Below are 22760 nucleotides of genomic sequence, written 5' to 3'. Positions count from 1 at the left end.
AATAAAACTGTAACTGGAAGATTTCTGTACATTTAATATATTTTGAAAAATTTGACCGAAGGATGCTTTATATTCGATACTGAGTCCAAAATAGATTTTTATTTAATTTTTGTCTGTCTGTCTGTCTGTCCGGGCATCACGCAAAAACTTGTGAACGGATTTAAATATAATTTGGTATAGTGGCAGCTGATATTCCGGGTCAACATATAGGATACCTTTTATCCTGTTAAAGTGAAAGTGTATACTATAAAACATGTAGTGTCTAATTTTAATGAAGATCTGATAAATATTGTCGGAGATAACAGCAACACATATAACAGCAAGTAGAAAGGCATATGGGACAACGATCGAATACATGCGTACCATACTTCTTAATATTATAAATGCGAAAGTTTGTGTGGGTGGATGTATGGATGTATCAACTAAAATAATGACAACTTACTAACTCAGTATACCACATGAAATAATAGTAGATACATAGTATGATTATGATGTTAGCGTCACATCTATTCTAGATTCTCGATTGACTCATACGCGGACGACGTCGCGAGGGTCCGCTAGTGGTTAATAAAAAGGCATTAATTCCTTAGCTTACAATTTATTCCATAGCTAACTTAAACTTAAGATGACATCAAGCGGTCTTTACTATCTAAAAGCTGGAGGAAATCGAAATCCGTTTGGCGGGTAGCGTTTAACAGAGGTGGGTGTGTGTGTTTGTTCTGGCGGTCGACGGTCATGCTGCCGATGGTAACCACGATAGCGTGGCACTGTTTGTGACGGCTCTCGGCGCACAACCACTTCACTCTGGACGAGCAGACAGAGTGCCTGGTGTACCAATAACCGCGGAGCTTCATTATCCGTGCGCCGATTTTCGAAGTGAAGAAGGCTGGTCGATCTGAAAAGAAAATCGTTGTAGCTTCTTGCGCGAAAGATCCTCTGAAAGCGCTCGTTTCTCGCATATATGGAGTCGCTATAAAGCAAATTGGACTTTACGTAACTTGTATTGGAGTTGCTGATCCTGCCAGTTCAGATAAGTGCCTGTAGAAGTGTGAACGAATTCAGCCTTAATACAAAATAGATAAGGTCCATTTTACTCCGTCGTTACAGTATTTTTATATTCCAAAACGTCTGAAGTTGCGAGCGTATAAATTTTATACTGTAGTGTATGTACAGGCAAGGTTGTGAAAGGGTCGTGTTCAAAGTCAATGACAGAAATTTTTTATACAAATAGGTTTATTTAAACTCATACAAATAATTTAAATTGATTATATACTTGGTCGTAAAATTATCTATATTTGTTTTTAATTACTGAGGTTCATTCCAAATGCGCTTTGGCGGGCTAATATTCGTGTCACGAGATAATTATGTGTTCGTCATTCGTTTTATTTTGTTTACATCGAGATAATGGGTCGACATACTTTTCTCGTGGTGGCATGCTAGCGCTGGTCCAAAACGAATGCCGCAACATACAACCTTGTCTATTTGTACCATCTAGCTAATGTGATCTTCTTTATCTATAGTAAATTTATAATATTTTCTTGTAGATAAAGTTGTTTATCATATGGATGTTCACAGACGTCCAAATATAAAAAAAAAGAATAAATGGTATTAATGTATAAGTTCACAAGAGATAGTTCTACCTTAATAAGAGGATTTCATTAGAGGAAATAGAAATAAAACAATAATTTTAGAAAAATGTATGATATAATTTCAAAAAATAGTTTCAGCGCAGTAGGATCGCATATTATTTCACATTTTACACATACATTTAGCATACGACCAAAGATGTCGCTTTATAAGATTGCTTTATTTTTGGGATACGCATACTTTTTTGGTATTTACTTGTGGTTAATCTAAAATCTTGATATATACTGGTATCCTTATCGACAGGGAATAGTAGAAAACGGATGGCACAACTTAAGCAAATACAATCTGCCATCGAAGATTCTCGATTAGAACAGTTCATTATAAATTATTGATTTGTTACTGGTAATTTATGTAAACTGTACGTAAATTAACAGTAAGAAATTCAAACTTAAAAATTAAATTGTTATGCGTAAATATATTAATTTATATTTTGTCTCGAAGATAGGAGATTACGGTTTATTTTTCCGTCCAATCAAAAGCCTGGCTAAACCGGCACGTCCTGTGCCGATTGGTCGTAAAATTGCACGCAAGATACGTTGCGTAAATCTGCTCATGCTTGATAACTTTTGCATAACAGCAAAATTTGAAACGTTAGAAAACCAAACAAACTTTAAGGACCCTTGGAAATTATATTATTTTAGTTGTATAAGGTTACAATAACGAAGGTGATAGTGGGTCGTGGTTATGAACGGACTTGCATTTGATGACCTTGTCGTTGATAGTGAAGATGACAGCCTTACAGCCGCGCCCTCTGTGGGTGTCGCACCACCATCTGGACTTGACTCCGTTGCTTCGCTGCCTGAGGAACTTGTACCCGTTTAGCAGGATCGTGCGGCCTCCACGACAGCCTACCGAAAAAACTGGACCTTGAAAGAAATATTTGTGAAATAAATGACCGAATTTTTTATATCAAATTAGTTACTAACAATTGAACCCAGTGGATAGGAGCTCGACTTCACTTTCCGAGGCCCGAGATGTTGGGGCCGAGTTTTGTGTGTTTTAAGCAATTAAAATATCACTTGCGGTGAAGAAAAACATCGTGAGGAAACTTGCATTCTACATAATGTTCTCAAAGGTGTGTGGAGTCCACCAATCTGCACAGAGCCGGCGTGGTGGACTACGGCCGTGACCCGAGCCTTGTAATGGGCCGGTGATGGGTTGATTATGATGATGATGGCTAACAATTGACGGACCAAGAAGATGGCCCACCCGATGGTAACCGGAAAACCTATAAGACAGTGCAATACTTCGTCGGAGCGACCGTGTTTGATCTCCGGCACTTTCCAAAGTCAAATTCAAAGTCAAATATTTCTTTATTTTAGTAGGCACATAGATAGCACTTTTAATGCGTTTATTACTTGTTAGTGATGGCGATAACTACATTCCTAAACCAAAAAAGAAAGCTTCGAGAATTCCAAACGTACCCTGTTCTAAGAAGAAGCCCAAAACAAACTTTCGAAGTTAAGTATTTAAATAATCTCTTGCGGTTAAGAAAAACATCGTGAGGAAACCTGCATGCCTGAAAGTTCTTCATAATGTTCTTAAAGTCGTGTGAAGTCTACCAATCCGCACTTAGGCAGTGCGTTGATTTACGGCCTAAACCTTTCTCATTCCGAGAGGACGGGCCGATTCGTAAGTAAATAATCAAAATAACTAACTTCGGTGAACTCTAGTACTAGATTATTTGTTATTGAAGCTTAGGAATGTAAAGAAAATTTTCAGATAGACTGTATAATTTTTGTTTTAATAACTTTCCAACCATACTCGTACTACATAAGTAATTAACAATAGTTTTTCTTGTTAACGTAAAAAGAGTCCGAATTTTTAAATGCGACAGTGACAGATACATCAAGTGCATGTCAAAAGAGTTTGTCCATTAAAAAGCCAATCATTGTTGATTCTACGTACATTTTGTAACTATTGAATCTAGGTTCTTTTTTCGTTTCTTGATAAATCTGCCCTTGTAGGTGTGTCCTGTTAAAGAAATACCAAGCTTTAAAACCTTACCAAACTTATAACTAGTTAAAAACAATCATGGTGCCATTTTACAAAACAGTTTTATAGAGAAGTATGTATCTAAAAGTCATTAACAAATCAAGTTAAACTTTTATATACACGGATTTTTATGCTTATAAAATGTACATAGCCCCCGCAAATTAACAGCTTTTAGATGACGGTTTGTTTAATAGGTTATTAAGTTTTTAATTTCGGTATTTTAAAGTACGTTCAGTTATTAATCTGTGGGGTTGAAAACAGTTTAGAAAACAACAGTTATGCTATTTGATAGACCAAAAAATAATGAATTAGAAACTGTTATTTTCTAGGTAGGACCCGTGTGTCCGTGGGACGCGAAAAGGCGGATATGATGATGATATAAAGTTCATAACCTAGGAGTTGCATTTTTAACGTAAATCGCTGTGTTGGTAATAGCAGCCCGATTACACTCATCGTCATCAAAAACAGCCTATTAGGCTGCCCGTCCACCGGAGCGGAGCGAGGCAGCGGAGCCGAGAAACGGACTAATGCGGAGCGCAGTTGGGTACTCTGTCACTTAAGAGCAGCGGAGATTTTGTGCAATCCTATTGGTTAATATTTCTCCGTTTCTCGGCTCCGCTGCCTCGCTCCGCTCCAGTGGAATGGCAGCCTTAAAATCCCACAGCTGGGCAGAGGCCTCCTCACTCAAACGGGAGACTATCTAGAGCCTAGACCCACCACGCTGCTCAGTTCAATTCTGTAATTTGCACTGAATTAATCTGTCACGTAATTGGAACTTTACTGAGAAAGGCGTAACGGTCTTGTGTCATCTTAGGTATTGCGTGGTTATGCTCGTTTCTGATCTGTACGATTTCTTCGTCTACTGTGTATATGACAGCTTTACATCCTCGCCGGTTGTGACTTGCGCAGTGCCAACGTGTCTTTGGTCCGGACAGACGATGCTTGCTGAATCTGAAGCCCGCTAAGACGATTATCGGGCGACCACGGAGTGAGGCGTCGTAGAACAGTTCTGGAATGGAAGGCAAGTTTTTAGTATGGCGTGATGTTGCATAAATAGTCGTTATTACCAAACCATTACCTGTTTTCTACAGCTCAAAGGTGTCTTCTCAAAATAAGATTTACTTAGGCCGTAGTTCACCACCCTGGACATGTGGGGATTGCTAGGCTTCAGATGCTTTTGAGGAGTCTCATTCATCACGTTTCCTCACGGGTTTTCCTCCACCGCTAAATCTAGTCATATTTAATTGTTAAACTCGGAAAAGTTAGCCTGAAGCTTGGAAATCAGCGTAGTCAACCGCCGTGTCTCGGAGAGCACGTTAATAATAATAATAATAATAAAAAACACTTTATTGCATGTAAAACATAAAATAATAATATAAAAAAAATAAGAAAGTCATTAAAAAATGTAGGCATGCAAAGACGGCCTTATTGCTGCAGCACTCTGTTCCAGGCGATCTTTGAACACTGAACCTGTGACAAGACAGCGGGACAACCTACTAAAAATATATATTGTCAAAAAGAAATAAATAAATTTACATAATAGGTATAATTAGTACATACTCGTAGTTATGCTTTCGGTCTCGAGTATCATCAACTAACATGTGATACAAACCGTTGAAGCTCAACGTCCCGAATTTGATCAGCGTTGTGGGTAAATGCTCCAGTGAAATTGGAGGTTTGTGCGCAAAGAAGTGAATTGAGATAAAATAAACAACTGAATCAAATTCCATGTTATTACTGTCACTCGCCTGACCATCTTATATGTCACAAAATGCATTGCCGATGTCTGCCACCAAAAAAACCTAGGTATCTACATCTATTTTCGGAGGCTACGGGGAGCTGCAACCAACCGACCCCCAGTCGCAATAGCTTTTAGTTCTAAAATATTAACGTAGGTATGTTTTTTTTTGCCATTTTATTGTAATTTAATTCATTGATATTTGTTGTCTGATAAATAAATAAATAATAAAAGAGGCCAAACATACCCCAAACAGACTGCATCATCGCGTACCATCACGTGATATTGTAGTCAAGTGAAGTTGAAGTGAAATTAAAAAAAGAAAAATTTCATCGCCCGTGCCGATACAACAAACCAGGTGTCGATACAAACTAGGATCTGTTCATGCGACATTTACTTTAAATACGCGTTATATACTACTATTACAACAAGAATACTATTTTTGCAACGAGAACAGTAGCCCGCCTAATTTAACCTTTAAACTTGACATAATGTCAGGAGAGAACGATGAAAAAAAGTAACGTCTCATCATAGAAAATAAAAACGCAACGTTTTACATCTAAAAGAAAAAGTGAAGCAGCAAAGAAACTAACTTGTTTTGTACGAGTATTTTTATTATTTACGATTATTTTATTTGCTACAGAAGTACACACTTTTTTATTAGGTAACTTATCATCAAAAAACGATGAGGCAAAAAGTTTAAAATTTTACATCTAGAAGAAAAAGTCACGCAGGAAAAAACTAAAGTATTACAAACGAGTATTCTTATTAATCTCCGATTATTTTATTTACTACTTACACTTACTTATTATGTAAATTCTCATCAAAAAAATGATGAAGACAAAAGCGTTTTTTTTCGAGCTCCAATTATTTTATTTGCTACAAAAGTAATATCTTTTATTAAGTAACTTTTCACCAAAAGAAAAAGATGCGGCAAAATGTTTAGTTTTAAATGTAAGAAAAAAAGTGAATCAAAAAACCTAAACTATTGCAAGCGAACATTTGTCACGATTTAAAGTGAACATATATCCGATTATTTTATTTGCTACAAAAGTTAACTTCACTTTATTTGCTACAAAAGTCACTTTTTTTAATAAGTATAGTTTTAAATTTAGAAGAAAAAGTAAAGCCATATTTTAATGAGCTCCGATTATTTAATTTTCTAAAAAAACCTACACTTTTTTATTAGGTAAAATAAAACGATGCAGAAAAAGTGCAGTTTTATATCTAGAAGAAAAAGTCAAGCAGGAAAAACTAAAGTATTACAAACGAGTATTTTTATAGATCACCGATTATTTTATATACTACAAAGATACACTTTTTTGTGATCTTCTTTATAATCATAAATAACTACGAGGAACAAGTGTAGTTTTACATCTAGAAGAAAAGTTCAAGCACATAAAATCTTAATAATATTACAAAGAGTATTATTTTTAGTGATCCCATTAACTTTACTTGCTACAATGTATACATTTTTTGAATTCCATTTTTGGTTTCTCGTGGTTATGGATATTTCTGTATAGGACAATCTGGTTGTCCACAGTAGTGAGATATGCGGTGCAGAGGGATGAGTTATGTTTGGTGCACGCCCATCGGGTCTTCGAGCCCTGCTCTCGTTGTTTTCCGAACCTGTAGCCTCCCCACACGAGTACCGCGTTGCCCCGAGTCGTTACTTCGAAGAAGGGCGCTGAAAACAAACGTTACCATTATCATCATCCTGCTTCCCACTAAGGGTTCTTACACACGAGCGACACTTTGCCAACAGCAGAGGCAACCGTAGCTGTCGCCTGCCGTCAATGCGTCGACGTGAGTTCTGATATTATAAATACCGCATTTTTTATGGCAGTCGGGAAGTACAGTACAATAAAAGTAAATATTTTACAGTTTATTTATTATAAAACCAAAACCATTTTTATCAATTATTTATCTAATTTTTTTATTCTAATAAAATACCTGGAACACATAATGTGATAATTGAAATAATAACCGGTTTTATTACTCGTATTTCAGTGTTTTGATTTAGTTTTCTTTAACAGGATAATAATGCTGGTATTGCAAGTAAAAATTTATATGGCTAATCTATTACAAGTCTAGCAGTTGAATTAATACAGCGTGCTTTGCATAGCGCTTAAGGTCCTAGCCGACTCTATCTCCATACGATAGCAGTTTATTGTAATTTCAATTGTACTGAATCCTAAACTAAGCTATTTATCTCTCTATATTAAACTTAAATGTCTTAAGTGTATTAAGGAATTCAAATATCATGTGGAGAACTTTAAGGCATGCCGGTTTCCTCATGATGTTTACCTTCACCGTTGAAGCAAATGATATTTTAATTGCCTAAATTGCACATAACTTGTTGGTATTTGAACTCTGCCCCCCTCAAAGTGAAGCCAAAGCAGCAACCAGATGCCGAGGCTTAGTGTATAAAAAAATATTAATGGAATGACTGGCGATACATTTTGTATGGAGACGCGTCCGGCCATGGCCACCCTAAGTTTCTTATAGCAAACAAAGAATGAAACCGTAACAAATATCATACCTCTCAAAGTTGCAGACTTAGTTTAGAGATATTTTCATATTTTTTACGGTCTAAAATTAATATTTCAAAAGTAATATTTTAGACCGTAAAATTTATATAAATATCTCTTAACGAAGTCCGCAAATTTGACAAGTATGATATTTTCATACAACTACACAAAAAACATAGCACTATATTTGTACCTATAAATTTTGTGAATTGCTTCCAGCCGAATTAACACCAGTATATTATTACCAGTATATATTTGCAATATGAATACTACACTGTTTGATATAGTTTATTTAAAAATTAGGCCGAGGATGGACTTTTTTACTTACTATGGAATTGTATTCAGTATGCAGTCTTAACTTAAAATTATGCACCTAAATGTATGCAGATATGGCTCTGGGCGTGAAATATATTAAGAACTAATATTTTTTTTGCATTAACCTATGAATACATTCTTTTTATGTATATTACGTAAAAATAATTATTAATCTACAGAAGTTATTATTGTTTAAAATAGTTAAAAGTTCTTATAAATAATTTAAATGGGTGTTAAAACTAGTTAAACAACAGTATGATCCTATTATATGTATGAGTAAAACTAACCTGAGATTACATTATAAAATATCGAAGAAAAAATGTTTTAAACGCACTCAGGTGCATATTTCTTAGAGCGCAATCTCAAATACGCGAGTCAGTACTAAATATTTTATCAATGTAAACATATCAATTTATAATTATAGTAGTCACATAGATTTTGGATATATTGTAACAAAAATATAGTATGTAATGTAATGTTTAATTTCTGGGGCGGTGGCCCACTACCGGAAAACGCAGCGTATACCTATCAATTGTGAGAAAAGACGATATGAAGAATGTCGCAAGAAGTACCTTTCGCCGCCACCAAAAGGTTATATGATAAAATACTTATGTTCAGCAGCAGTTCATCGGATGATGAAAATAAATTGTTTGTTTTGTATATTCCGTTGCACTACATTTTAAATCTATAGTAACACTTATAGTTGTGGACCAGTAACAAATTAACCTGACCCACACATTTTTGCCCTCACACACTTGAGGAAACTACAGCATTTTATACATTACGAATCGTTATATAGTATCAATAATTCTACAAAAATATCAAAGTTAGCTAAATTCCTCCTCACCACGTTAAACCGAAGGTTATATGGGTAAGGAAGTCCTATTTACTGCCAGCCGCTCCTGGGACTTTCGCTTTTTGTCATTCTCAACCTTCAAGTCTCTAGGTTAACTACTTGCTCTATTCGCAACGATTTAGATGAGCAGACTCGAGCTTCCTAACTCTGGTGAGCCAAACAGCTGCAGATGTTCCCAGGGACCCAAACTTCCGCTTCCAAGCGTTATTCATGTCTACATCTATGACAGATACTATCCCGACTACAATGATAGATTTATCATCTCCTACCTCTTAGAGTTGATCATTGTACAACATTAACCGAATCCCGAAATACTGGTGCATTAGTATATTTCATAAGGAAACCCTGTAAAATATTAAATCAAAAGAAGCATATTTATTTTTCAATACAAATGAATTCAAAATATTCTAAGTGTTTTCTGATGACAGCCCTATTGGAAATAAAAGACCGACACGTGCATAGTACCTACTAAACGACGCGTACCTAATAAAGTGCCAGGGGTCACTTGATTTTAATTTTGCATGTGATTTTAGGGCTGTATTAGATTTTTTTAGTAAAAACAATGGCAGTGGTTCAATCAAAAACTATAAGCGTTTCGGTTTCACAGATAAATCTCAAAGACGGTAAATAATGTACATCTAAAATATCTGTGAAGTAGTATTTCGGTTTTCATTTATACGATGTAGAATACTGGGCAGTGCAGAAATACAATACAATGTAAATTGATAATACAAACTAGTTAAAATATTGAAACTGTGCACATACAGATTAGATTGAAGTCTTAGGAACATCATGGTTATGATTATTACTTATTCTGATAATTTTCTTATCAACCGTATAAATGTAAGCTCTACATCCTTTAGCCTTATGAGTAGCGCAATGCCAACGAATTTTTGCATCAGTGACGTGGTGGCGACTGAATCTATAACCTTCATAGATTATAACTTTACCACCTCTCGGTGTCGTATTAAAACAGGCCTCTTCGGGAAACGGCATATTCAGTTTCCTATCCTTGTTCAACAGTGCGTACCTTATTAGTTTCTCGGTCACATTCAAAGTATTCAAAAAGAACTTTTTGCAAACGTAGTACTCTTTGTTACGATACACCAATGTGTAGTTGAGACTGAATCTCTTTTTTGAATCGTCGACAAGGCTCGTCTTAGGTTCCTGAACTTTTACTTTTTCCACAAGGTAATCCCTTTGGAATTGTCGATCTCTTAAACTCCAGAATTCATCGAAAAGTTCCTTTTGAGCGGCAGCATCTATTTCGTTGACGCAATTAAAATTGCACCCACATGAGCCTAACGGTTCAGGAGTCTCTGGTCTTTTAACAGTACGTGTTCTGTAGAATCTTTCAGTTTTTATGATATTCTGTGGGAAATACTTAATGGTGTCAGTTTCGAACGGTACAGGGAAGTCGGGTGTTACGACAATATGATTGACTCCTTCGCAAGGCTCATCGTAAGTATGAAATGCATTGCGTTCTGGGTACGCAGAATACGATCTCAGCAACGCGGATGATGTGGGATCTGTAAATTAATAATATATAAATATTAATTCAAGTCTTTTGAACTTTATATTTTTGAACTTGAATTGAAACAATCTAGAAAATTTAACTTATAATTGTATAGGTATTTTACGAATGAAACAACGACAGTTAAGAATACTTTATTTAGCATGACACACAAATGCTTATTTTAACATTTTATAGCTTGAATCAAAAGAATTACTCAAAGAATCTAACGTTAAGAGGAAATTAATTCATATTTATCAAACACATTAACTTTTATTATGTTTATTTATTTTCAGAAAATAAATTTACTTTTATAAACTACATATACTTAAGGTCGCAGCAGGGTGCTGATGATGTTAGGAATGATATTAGGACTAATATAATATTATTAGTCTTAGAGTTACATTATTAATTTTTATAATATTAAAACTATTAAATATCCTCGGCCGATTTGTGGCATGAGTGGCCTGGGTCTTTCAAATAATTCCCATAGGAAGCGTGGTATAAAAGGTATCGCATAACGATTCATCGGAATTCGCTGCGCCGACGTAACTTGAACATGATGCGATACGGCCGCTTCTTGGTTAGCAGGCATACTATGGCTATCCCGTTGGTATGCCTACGCAACAAACTACACAGAACCATGTTTATTTACTAACAACACAAAATTACAAAATGTACTTGTAAAATCATCGTTATATTATATATTTTTTTTCGACAACGCACACATCGCCATCTAGCCCCAAAGTAAGCGTATCTTGTGTTATGGGTACTAGGTTGACTGATGAATATTTTGATGAATGATATACATAAATACTAAGAATATACATATAAACACCCAGACACTGAAAAACATTGATGCCCATCACACAAACATTTTCCAGTTGTGGGAATTGAACCCACGGCCTTGGACTCAGAAAGCAGGGTCGCTGCACACTGCGCTAATCGGCCGTCAATATTGTCCATATCGAACTACCCCAAAGGGTGGGTTCACTTTAGCGCAGATCCTATGCCCAGCTACCATCTACATCCATCTCCATGGAAGTATTGGATTATCACCGAAGTTGCAAAATACTAACAAAGGAAGTAAAATTTAGAAAATATTGTATAAAGGTTTAAGTTAGTAGTTAAGAATAATGTATTTTAAAAATCATCATTGTTGTCATAGCTTTCGTGATGCAAGATGCTTTATTTTTATAATCGTGATTTAGGGACCGTCAGACAGAAGTGGAAAATCGCCTATAAACGCTGATTTAGAACTTGAAGTACCTTTTCCTTGTTTCATAAAAACAATTTGCAACAATAGGGTGCAATAGCTTAAGACGCCGTTTTGGTATCCACTTCATAATTAAATATGCGCGCTTTAATATGTAGTTATATAGGTATAGGTAGGTTTGTTTAGGTCTTCTCACAATTGATTTCATCTACAGGACATTCAAAGAACACGAAAAGTCCGTCAACCTAAGGCGTATGTGTTAAGCCTCATGAGCCTATAATTACACCAATCACTCTATTCAGACCGTAACTCAGCAGCGTGAGGTCAGAAAGTAGCAGGACAGGACTCAATACTAGGTACTAAAAATATGATCGAGCAATAAATGAATAGCTAATGTTAATGGTGTTAATTTAAATTACAATAAATTACGTTAGTATCTTTTTTGTATTTATTTAATATTTTTTTTCATGCATTCTTATTGATATGGTTACAATAAAGCTTATTACTTAATGAAATGATTAAGTTTTATTTTATTTATTTATTCGTTATCAACAGCGCTACGATAAGATTTAGATACACATTGATGGACTTACATCTAATACTACAAAGATTTCATTAATAAAAGATCCAAAATACCGTCTCGCATTTAAACTAAAAAATAATGTCTTGGATTAAATAAATATATAAATGAGCAAACTATCGTGCAAATATGACCAATACGATAAAAACTGAAAGCGTAAATTAATTACTACAATAGATCCAAAACAATCAAACAAAATTTATTTATTTGTCGAATCGTGTAAAAATGCGCCCTATATTGTGTGTGTGTGAGTGTGTATCAAAGACTTTTTTTCGGTATTTTATGGCATACCTCCATCCACATCACGATTATTTACGTATTATCGGCTATTGTGCTCTACACTGATTGGTAGACTTCACACGTCTTTGAGAATATTATGGAAATCCAAGTTTCCTTTCAATGCAATTCTTCATCGTTATAGCGAAAGATATTTGATTGTTTTAATTAAAATATATATATATATATATATTTATGTATATATTTATATATAATTTTATTAATATATTCCATAAAGATGTGCCACAGCGAAGCGTGGAATGGTTGAGAAATCAAAAACAAAACAAAGAATTCATTACATATAAGTTTAATTTTGCAATATTTGTGGATATACAATATTTTTTGTTTTTCCACTATCTGCGTAGATATAAAGACTCGCGGATATGTGACCGATGCAAAAAATAGATAAAAACAATCCTTGATGCGAATTTTATATCATGCTAAAGTTTCAGCTCGATCGGTGCAGAATTTTTTGAGTTTTTGAAGCGTACACAAACCAACATGACATTAATATATATATATAGTCAGACCATTTCCGGCCCACAACAGGGCACGGGTCTCCCTGAAAAAAAAAGGTCCGTAGTCCAAATAATAGTTTAATTATCGCTGTGTATCTAAGTAAGTTTATTAATGTTAGAATGTATTTATGTAATGCATAATTAAGTGTATTTATCTCTATGTATCTAAGTAAGCATATTATTGTTATATTTGAGAAACTATAGGAATTTATCTTGTATGACGGTGGGAGAGTATATTTTAATAAGGATAATAAAAGTAATAATAGTTTAATTATCGCTATGTATCTAAGTAACTTTATCAATGTTAGAATGTATTTATGTAATGCATAATTAAGTGTACTTATCTCTATGTATCTAAGTAAGCATATTATTGTTATATTTGAGAAACTATAGGAATTTATCTTGTATGACGGTGGGAGAGTAAGTATATTTTAATAAGGATAATAAAAGTAATAATAGTTTAATTATCGCTATGTATCTAAGTAACTTTAACAATGTTAGAATGTGTTTATGTAATGCATAATTAAGTATATTTATCTCTATGTATCTAAGTAAGCATATTAATGTTATATTTGAGACACTAGGAATTTAACTTGTATAACGGTGGGAGAATATTTTAATAAGGATAATAAAAGTAATAATAGTTTAATTATAACTATGTATCCAAGTAAGTTTATTATTGTAAGAATGTATTTATGTAATGTATAATTAAGTGTATTTATCTCTACGTGTCTGAGTAAGCATATTAATGTTATATTTGGGTCACTTAAGGAATTTATCTTATATACGGGTGGGAGAGTATATTTTAATAAGGTTAATTAATAATAGGTTTAATAAGGTATATTTTAATAGTTTACTTGTCGCTATATATTTAAGTAAGTTCATCAATATAAGGATGTATTTATGTCATATATACCTAACTGTATTTATCTTGTGTCCGGGTATGATAGTATATTTTAATAAGGATAATAATAATATATAGAAATAGTTTTTTTATCGCTACGTATCTAAGTAAGTTTATTAATATTAGGCTTTCTTTGCTCATGTATCTTGTACATGGGTGTGAGAGTTTAGTGTATCATAATAATAATGATTACAAAACAAAAATCAAAAATAGACAATACACATGTTACAAGTTACAAGTTACAAGAATTCCTACCGAGCCAAAATGTGGAGTGGAGTGATCGGAAATTAAGTCTCTACTTATGTACCTAGCGTACTGAGCTAAACGGAGGAGTTTATCCACACCACTTGCCAGATATTTTATTATCAATAATGTATAAATATTGTAATAATTTATAACTAAGTCCGTTTATAAGGTATCGGTGTGCTACGTAGAAACTCCGTTTTTATTTTTTAAATATCAAAAATAATTGATTTGATGGTTGCCTTGATGAAGTCCTTCTTGTGCCTGAGATCGAAGTCCGGGTAGTGGTTGTATACCTGCACACACACCGACTTCATCGTCACCTGCTCGAAGTTTGCACCCTTTAGGATTTTCTTTAAGTACTTCTTTATCTCGTCGTCAGTAGGCGGACGCTTGACTCCTTCATCCGCAGGGGCTTCGGACTCATCGCTGTCTTCATCGTCATCTTCTTCCTCCTCGCTTCCCTCGTCGGAGTTGGGTGGTGGTGTTGGCGCTTGTATATTGGACGGCGTAGCCTCAGCCACAACTCTTTCGTGGCGCATAATCACCGAACTGGACACCGCCTCATCGCCCCTGGACATCTGCTCATAGTACTCCTCTACATCGCTAGCAAACTCTACGCCTTCGCCTTCACTCTCCGAGTTCACAATCTGAACTTCGTCCTCCAAATGTGCGTTTTGTCCGCTTCCTGATGCAACAACGTCGACCTCCTCATTGCTCTTGCGCTCTGCCTCCCCTGAAAAATATAAACGGTTAATGCTTATTCTTCAAAATTATCACTAACCATTGCCGTTACGGTAGTAGTATTTCCCTGGCCGAGCTCTATAAAAAAATGCACTAAATTCAAATCTTTATTTTCGTGATTGCAGGTTAACAAACTTGATCTTATAATGGAATATTACAAGTTCCGTGCTACAATCTGCCATTCTATGGCATGCTAATTATAACAACACCTTAATAATAAAATTTTTTTTTCATTTTATATAAAATGACAGAAAAATTAAGGTATCAAAACTGTGAAATTAAATAACAATGTCAACTTAAAATTAAATAATGTAAAGTTAACCAAAATATAAACCTAGAAACACAATTATTTTTTAGTTTTAGAAATTCGTCTACTGAATAAAACTGTCGAAGCATAAGCCATTAAATAATTTTAACCTTAAACTTAGGCAGAGGTTTGTCAATTAAAGTATTTGGTTATTTTTTTATAAATTGTTATTGCCATACAATAAACATTTCTTTTATATAAAGTGAGGTTTACTTTGGGCCATACTAATTTATTACCACTACGCCTACAATCCTACAGACACTACTTCTACTAATCACTAGATGTCTACATTAAATATGCTTATACCATTTATGATCATGTAATTTGACACAATTTTATGCAGTCTATCTTTCTAATTAATGGTTGCCTGGAATAGATCACTATTCCTATTAATAGTTTATTTGTCGCTAAGTATCTAAGTGAGGTTAACAACATAAGAATGTATTAATGTCATATATATTAAACTGTATTTATCTTGTGTCCGGGTATGAGAGTATATTTTAATAAGGATAATAATAATAGTAATTGTTTACTTATCGCTACGTATCTAAGTAAGTTTATTAATATTAGGCTCTCTTTGCTCATGTATCTTGTACAATGGGTGTGAGAGTTTAGTGTATGATAATAATAATGATTACAAAACAAAAATCAAAAATAGACAATACACATGTTAAAAGTTACAAGAATTCCTACCCAGCCAAAATGTGGAGTGGAGTGATCGGAAATTAATTCTCTACTTATGTACCTAGCGTACTGTGTTAAATGGAGGAGTTTATCCACACCGCTTGCCAGATATTTTATTATCCATAATGTATAAATATTGCAATAATTTATAACTAAGTCCGTTTATAAAGTATCGGTGTGCTCCGTAGAAAGTCCGTCATTATTTTTTAAACATCTAAAATAATTGATTTGATGGTTGCCTTGATGAAGTCCTTCTTGTGCCTGAGATCGAAGTCCGGGTAGTGGTTGTATACCTGCACGCACACCGACTTCATCGTCACCTGCTCAAAGTTTGCGCCCTTTAGGATTTTCTTTAAGTACTTCTTTATCTCTTCGTCAGAAGGCGGACGCTTGACTCCGTCATCCGCAGGGGCTTCAGACTCATCGCTGTCGTCATCGTCATCTTCTTCCTCCTCGCTTCCCTCATCGGAGTTGGGTGGTGGTGTTGGCGCTTGTATATTGGACGGCGTGGCCTCAGCCACAACTCTTTCGTGGCGCATAATCACCGAACTGGACACCGCCTCATCGCCCCTGGACATCTGCTCATAGTACTCCTCTACATCGCTAGCAAACTCAACGCCTTCGCCTTTACTCTCCGAGTTCACAATCTGAACTTCGTCCTCCAAATGTGCGTTTTGTCCGCTTCCTGATGCAACAACGTCGACCTCCTCATTGCTCTTGCGCTCTGCCTCCCCTGAAAAATATATACGGTTAATGCTTATTCTTCAACATTATCACTAACCATTGCCGTTATGGTAGAAGTACATCCCTGGACGAGCTCTATAACAAAATGCACTACTACTACTACTCACTAGATGTCTACTTAAAATAAGCTAATACCATTTATGATCATGTCAATTGACCCAATTTTGATGTAAATAAATAAATAAATAAATAAATAAATAAATAATAAATAACTAAATAAATATACTACGACAATACACACATCGCCACCTAGCCCCAAAGTAAGCGTAGCTTGTGTTATGGGTACTAAGATGACTGATGAATATTTTTATGAATTATATATACATAAATACTTAGAAAATACATATAAACACCCAGACACTGAAAAACACTGGAAAATGGCATGATGATGAAATGAGCATAAAGCTCATCACACAAACATTTTCCAGTTGTGGGAATCGAACCCACGGCCTTGGACTCAGAAAGCAGGTTCGCTGTCCACTGCGCCAATCGGCCGTCTACTCTTAACGATGTGATACTCTTAACGTCATCAAAAACTGTGTTCACTCTCCCACCTCAGGTCCCATCATATTAATTCCAGATATTACATTTTTAATTTAAAGTTGAAAAAATAGGATATGTAGCTAGACTAAAAATAGCGAGATCTAGTGAATCACCCTGCTGGCAGCCGACAGCGGAGCTCAAGACAAACACAATTCAATTTTACATGCGTTTCCACAAAACATGTAAAAAACATGGAAAACCTCTAACGAAGCTCAACAAATTAAATTTAAAATTCCAAACTCGTCACACCAAAGTTTTTGGTGTTGATCTATTTTTAGATTGCATCCACAAAGAGTTGTTTATACTAGTATCGATTTTTCCTCACCACAAAAACGTTAATCTCGTTTGGCTGAAAAGCTGGATAACGCGAGAGTGATCGAATGCGAGGAGTGATTTGTAAAGGGAACTACAACATATAGTAAGAATTGCGAAGTTGCGGCACTGGATTAGCCCTAACGAACCCGATCATATAATCTTCCCTTGCGTGGGAGGTTCAAGTTACAAGAGGACAGTCTATTGTTATTTTTTGTTTAAACAATGAAAGTAATTGTAATAAAAAATATTAATGATAATAATAATAATAATTCATTCACAAGAATATTAAATAGATTATATATATTTAAACTGCCTTTGTTTGTTTGCTTTAACTCTTTAATACACACACACATTTTATACGAAGTAAATACATACATAGGAGAAACTTAGAATAAAAAATATATGTGTCTTTTATATCATAAAATATCAGGAAAAGTTTCCCGAAGGATTTAAAAAAAATAGCTGCCTAATCTATGGTTTGTCAGCTAAATAGAAATAATTGATTTGTTTCCTGAATGTGAACTATTTCATCTCTAGATTATAAAAGGATTTTCAAACTCTCTGCAAAAAACGCGAGGAACTTGCAATTTAATTGTATAAAAACGCGATACCGGGATTCAACAGATCATTAATGTGAAGCAAAAAAAAGTGTAGCGGAGAGAACAGCTCCCTGAGGGACATCGGCATTGATTGCCATTTGATCTGTCGGGCAGGCACTTAAGACAACTATAGATGTTTCACATCAAAAACTTGTTTGTAGAGAGTTATTGTAACAATGTTTTAATTTTTCTGTAATTTTATAATTTTTTTTTTTCTCATTGAAACATCATCATCATCATATCAACCCATTACCGGCCCGCTACAGGACACGGGTCTCTCCCCGCAAAAGCCTGCAGTCCGCCACGCTGGCCTAGTACTGATTTTTGGATTTCACACGATTTTGAAAAAACTTGCCGTAATGAAGCAAGTAAATATAACTTGCTAGAACGGTGAAGGAAAACAACGTTAGTTGGTGAAACGTTGTTTTTTTCAGATAAAAAGTGACCTATGTCCGTCCGCCCTTTCAACTAACTCTATGCAATCAGGTGGATTGGTTGCTTAGTTAGGACGTCAAGGAAGGACCGACAAACACTTTTTTGCATTAATAATAATAATAATAATAGTTCGGTGACCTATTTGGGGAAAACGAGGGTTTTGTTTGTGCAATTATGGACGAAGTCATCAAGACTGGAAACTACCGGAAACACATTATGAAAGATGGCACTCTAGACATATGTCGAGCGTGTCATCGTCCTGGGGAGTCCCTCAGGCATATAGTTTCCGGGTGTTCTCATCTTGCTAACGGCGAATACTTGCACAGACATAATCAAGTAGCCGGGATAGTTCATCAACAACTTGCTCTTCGGTTCGGCCTTATCGATTTTGAGATGCCTTACTATAGGTACGACCTGGCGTCAGTTCTTGAAAATAGCAGTGCATTGCTCTACTGGGATCGAATGATTATAACTGACAGGTATATTACAGCTAATAGACCTGATATAGTGCTAGTCGATCGATCAGTGCGTAGTGCAATAATTGTTGACATTACTATTCCACATGACGATAATCTGGTGAAAGCTGAAAAGGAAAAAGTATCTAAATACTTGGACCTTGCTCAAGAGATTACCGCCATGTGGAATGTTGAGTCGGCCGTTGTTGTTCCGATCGTCGTTTAAGTCAATGGTCTTCTCGCGAAAACTTTCGACCAACATCTTAAGAAGCTTTCGCTTGGTTGTTGGACCAAGGGTCGGATACAGAAGGCAGTAGTCCTTGAAACGGCGCGTATTGTGAGAAGGTTCCTCACTCTGGAGCCCTGACCACCGGTTGCTTGGGCATTCAAAAGCCCCGCAAGCGGCGGGTGGAATTTTTTTTTTTATAAATTTTTAATAGTGTTTTTTATTTTATTTTTAAACATTGTTAATAATTTTAAAAAAATAAAAGAAAAAGAATAAATGATAGAGAATAATAATAAATAATTGACCAAAATTCACAAGTAGACTTAAAAATATTTATGGTGTAATCATAAATTCTTACGAATTTTACCGTACAACAGCGTGCCAACTCCAAAAGGTAACATCTAAGGAAATTAATTAACACCCACCTACTCACTACATCAATAAAGATATCCTATAACTTTATTAATAATATAGCTACTTATTGCTTTTTACAAAAATCTTAAGTGGATAAAAAGCAGGTAATTTAAAAATGCGATAAGCTAATGCCACGAACGTCCATCGAATTTCATAATATTAGTAAGGATTCTCTAAATTGTGGTCACACACGAGAAAGTTTAGGGTTGGTCACATGCCAAAGTAGCATACGGAAGCCATCCTGTGGTGTCTCGGTATGGCGTAGACGGTTCCGCTAGGTTTTAGTGGGTATTCTGGTCTCGTGTCCCACATACCCTTCCGGAAACAGGTTAGATTATTTCTTACCTGTCTCCGGGAGGGATGCGTCAATGCGCAAAAAAAAAAAGGGTTGGTCACATGGCGATGGAGATTGTAATGCCCAAAGCTACAGTAAGCTTAACGAGTGGCACCACTAAATGTATGCAGTCTATCTCAGGTCAGAGAAAGAAGAAGAAGAAGAAAAAGGAGGAAAGGGAAAGGATGTTTCCATCTTATGCATACCCAGCTCAAAAATCCTGTGCACGCCACTGAGGTTAACAATATAAGGATGTATTTATGTCATATATAATTAACTGTATTTATCTTGTGTCCGGGAATGAGAGTATAATTTAATGAGAATAATAATAGTTTAATTATCGCTACGAATCTTAGTAAGTTTATTAGAATAATTATATGTAATGTATAATTAAGTGTATTTATAGTATTATCGTAGTATGTATCTAAGTAAGCATGATAATGTTATATTTGGGACAATATAGGATATATTTTAATTAGGATAATAATAATAGTAATACTTTACTTATCGCTACGTATCTAAGTAATTTTATTAATATTAGGCTCTCTTTGCTCATGTATCTTGTACAATGGGTGTGAGAGTTTAGTGTATGATAATAATAATGATTACAAAACAAAAATCAAAAATAGACAATACACATGTTACAAGAATTCCTACCGAGCCAAAATGTGGAGTGGAGTGATCGAAAATTAAGTCTCTACTTATGTACCTAGCGTACTGTGCTAAATGGAGGTGTTTATCCACACCGCTTGCCAGATATTTTATTATACATAATGTATAAATATAGTAATAATGTATAACTAAATCCATTTATAAAGTATCGGTGTGCTCCGTAGAAAGTCCGTCCTTATTTTTTAAACATCTAAAATAATTGATTTGATGGTTGCCTTGATGAAGTCCTTCTTGTGCCTGAGATCGAAGTCCGGGTAGTGGTTGTATACCTGCACGCACACCGACTTCATCGTCACCTGCTCAAAGTTTGCGCCCTTTAGGATTTTCTTTAAGTACTTCTTTATCTCGGCGTCAGTCGGCGGACGCTTGACTCCGTCATCCGCAGGGGCGTCGGACTCATCGCTGTCTTCATCGTCATCTTCTTCCTCCTCGCTGCCCTCGTCGGAGTTTGGCGGTGGTGTTGGCGCTTGTATATTGGACGGCGTGGCCTCAGCCACAACTCTTTCGTGGCGCATGACCACCGAACTGGACACCGCCTCATCACCCCTGGACATCTGCTCATAGTAATCCTCTACATCGCTAGCAAACTCTACGCCTTCGCCTTCACTCTCCGAGTTCACAATCTCAACTTCGTTCTCCAAATGTGCGTTTTGTCCGCTTCCTGATGCAACAACTTCGACCTCCTCATTGCTCTTGCGCTCTGCCTCCCCTGAAAAATATATACGGTTAATGCTTATTCTTCAACATTATCACTAACCATTGCCGTTATGGTAGAAGTACTTCCCTGGACGAGCTCCATAACAAAATACACTACTACTACTCGCTAGATGTCTACATAAAATATGCTAATACTATTTATGATCATGTAAATTGACACAATTTCATGCAGTCTATCTTTCTAATTAATGGTTGCCTGGAATAGGTCACTATCAGTGATAAGGCCGCCATTACACCCTAGTTTTGTTTATAAGCTGTTTATGTATTTATTATGTTTTGGTGTTTAATAAAAAAAAAATATTATTAATTATTATAAAAAGTTCTAGGAACAATTTACAATAACAGTAAACAGCTTAGGGATTTAGGTTGTACAATAAAAACTGTTGTACAAAAATAACTTATTTTTCTTTAAGCCATTAATATTTTTAATTTACTCGTATATTTATCAATATCAATGTTTTTATTAAAATATTTACATAATTGCGTTATTATTGTCCTATCTACATTAGTACATCTGATTAGCATTTAAGCTTATATTATACGATTTTTTTTACAAATCGAAATTGTAAAGATACTAGTACTATAGTCGTAAAAATGTAATAGGCCCGTTTTGACATTTGTCATCGCGATGTAACTAGTTATGGAACCATAAGACTCTGTACTCGATACTCACGATAAATCAATTAAAGTTTGTATCAGTACTTGATTGATATTATTATGTATTGTAAAGTGTTCGTTCGTTCAAAGTATTCCTTTAACTTCACAATCAATACGCGTGTACCTGTTGATTATACGTCCACGTTTCAACATGTTGAAACAGAGTTAGTACTATATAACAACAAACACAAAAATCGAGTCAAATCACATGTTTAAATTAATGTCCAAAATAGAAGAGCCATAGTTAACGTAATAGTAAACAATATATATCAAACTTAAACGAGCGCACAGTCAACTTTACAAGATGAGGAACGAAAAACTGCGCAGTGCGCGCGGGGACGCTTCAGTCATGTGCCGTTTGGTCAGATACATCATCTCAGACTCATTATTTAGAATCCATTTTGAGAACCAAGCTTATTCTTTGCAGTAAAGATAACTACACAATATTTAGTTTCGATATTCAGTAAAAAAATGGTTACAGCCCTAGTATAAAAAAAAAAAGACTGAGAACGTAACTGTTTTCGGAACGTTTCGCAACAATTATAAATTGCATGCTACTATGAAGTAAGCGCAAAAAGAATA

At 35.2% G+C, this 22760-nt stretch overlaps 1 protein-coding gene across 7 annotated transcripts in view; it reads right to left on the bottom strand.

Annotated features, from left to right (window-relative positions):
• Positions 1 to 582: 582 nt before the first annotated feature.
• Positions 583 to 22760, bottom strand: part of LOC120626775 (protein tramtrack, beta isoform) — a 548009-nt gene continuing 525831 nt past the window's right edge. Inside the window, exons 5-6 of one of the 7 annotated variants that reach the window (XM_039894501.1) lie at positions 3556 to 3621; positions 1686 to 2513 (exon numbers count right to left, since the gene is read on the bottom strand). In XM_039894501.1, the coding sequence (XP_039750435.1) occupies positions 2299 to 2513; positions 3556 to 3621 (281 nt within the window). In that variant the 3' untranslated portion in view covers positions 1686 to 2298. Of the gene's footprint in view, positions 896 to 1685; positions 2514 to 3555; positions 3622 to 6937; positions 7068 to 9835; positions 10612 to 16258; positions 16801 to 20971; positions 21514 to 22760 lie in introns of those variants that run through there. The other 6 variants (XM_039894511.1, XM_039894470.1, XM_039894503.1 and 3 more) reach the window with 6 other exon arrangements.

Source organism: Pararge aegeria, chromosome 10 (assembly GCF_905163445.1).
Source record: "Pararge aegeria chromosome 10, ilParAegt1.1, whole genome shotgun sequence".
Taxonomy (NCBI): Eukaryota; Metazoa; Arthropoda; class Insecta; order Lepidoptera; family Nymphalidae; genus Pararge; species Pararge aegeria.
Note: the sequence above shows the minus strand (reverse complement) of the source record. Positions and strands in the feature narration are given on the sequence as shown.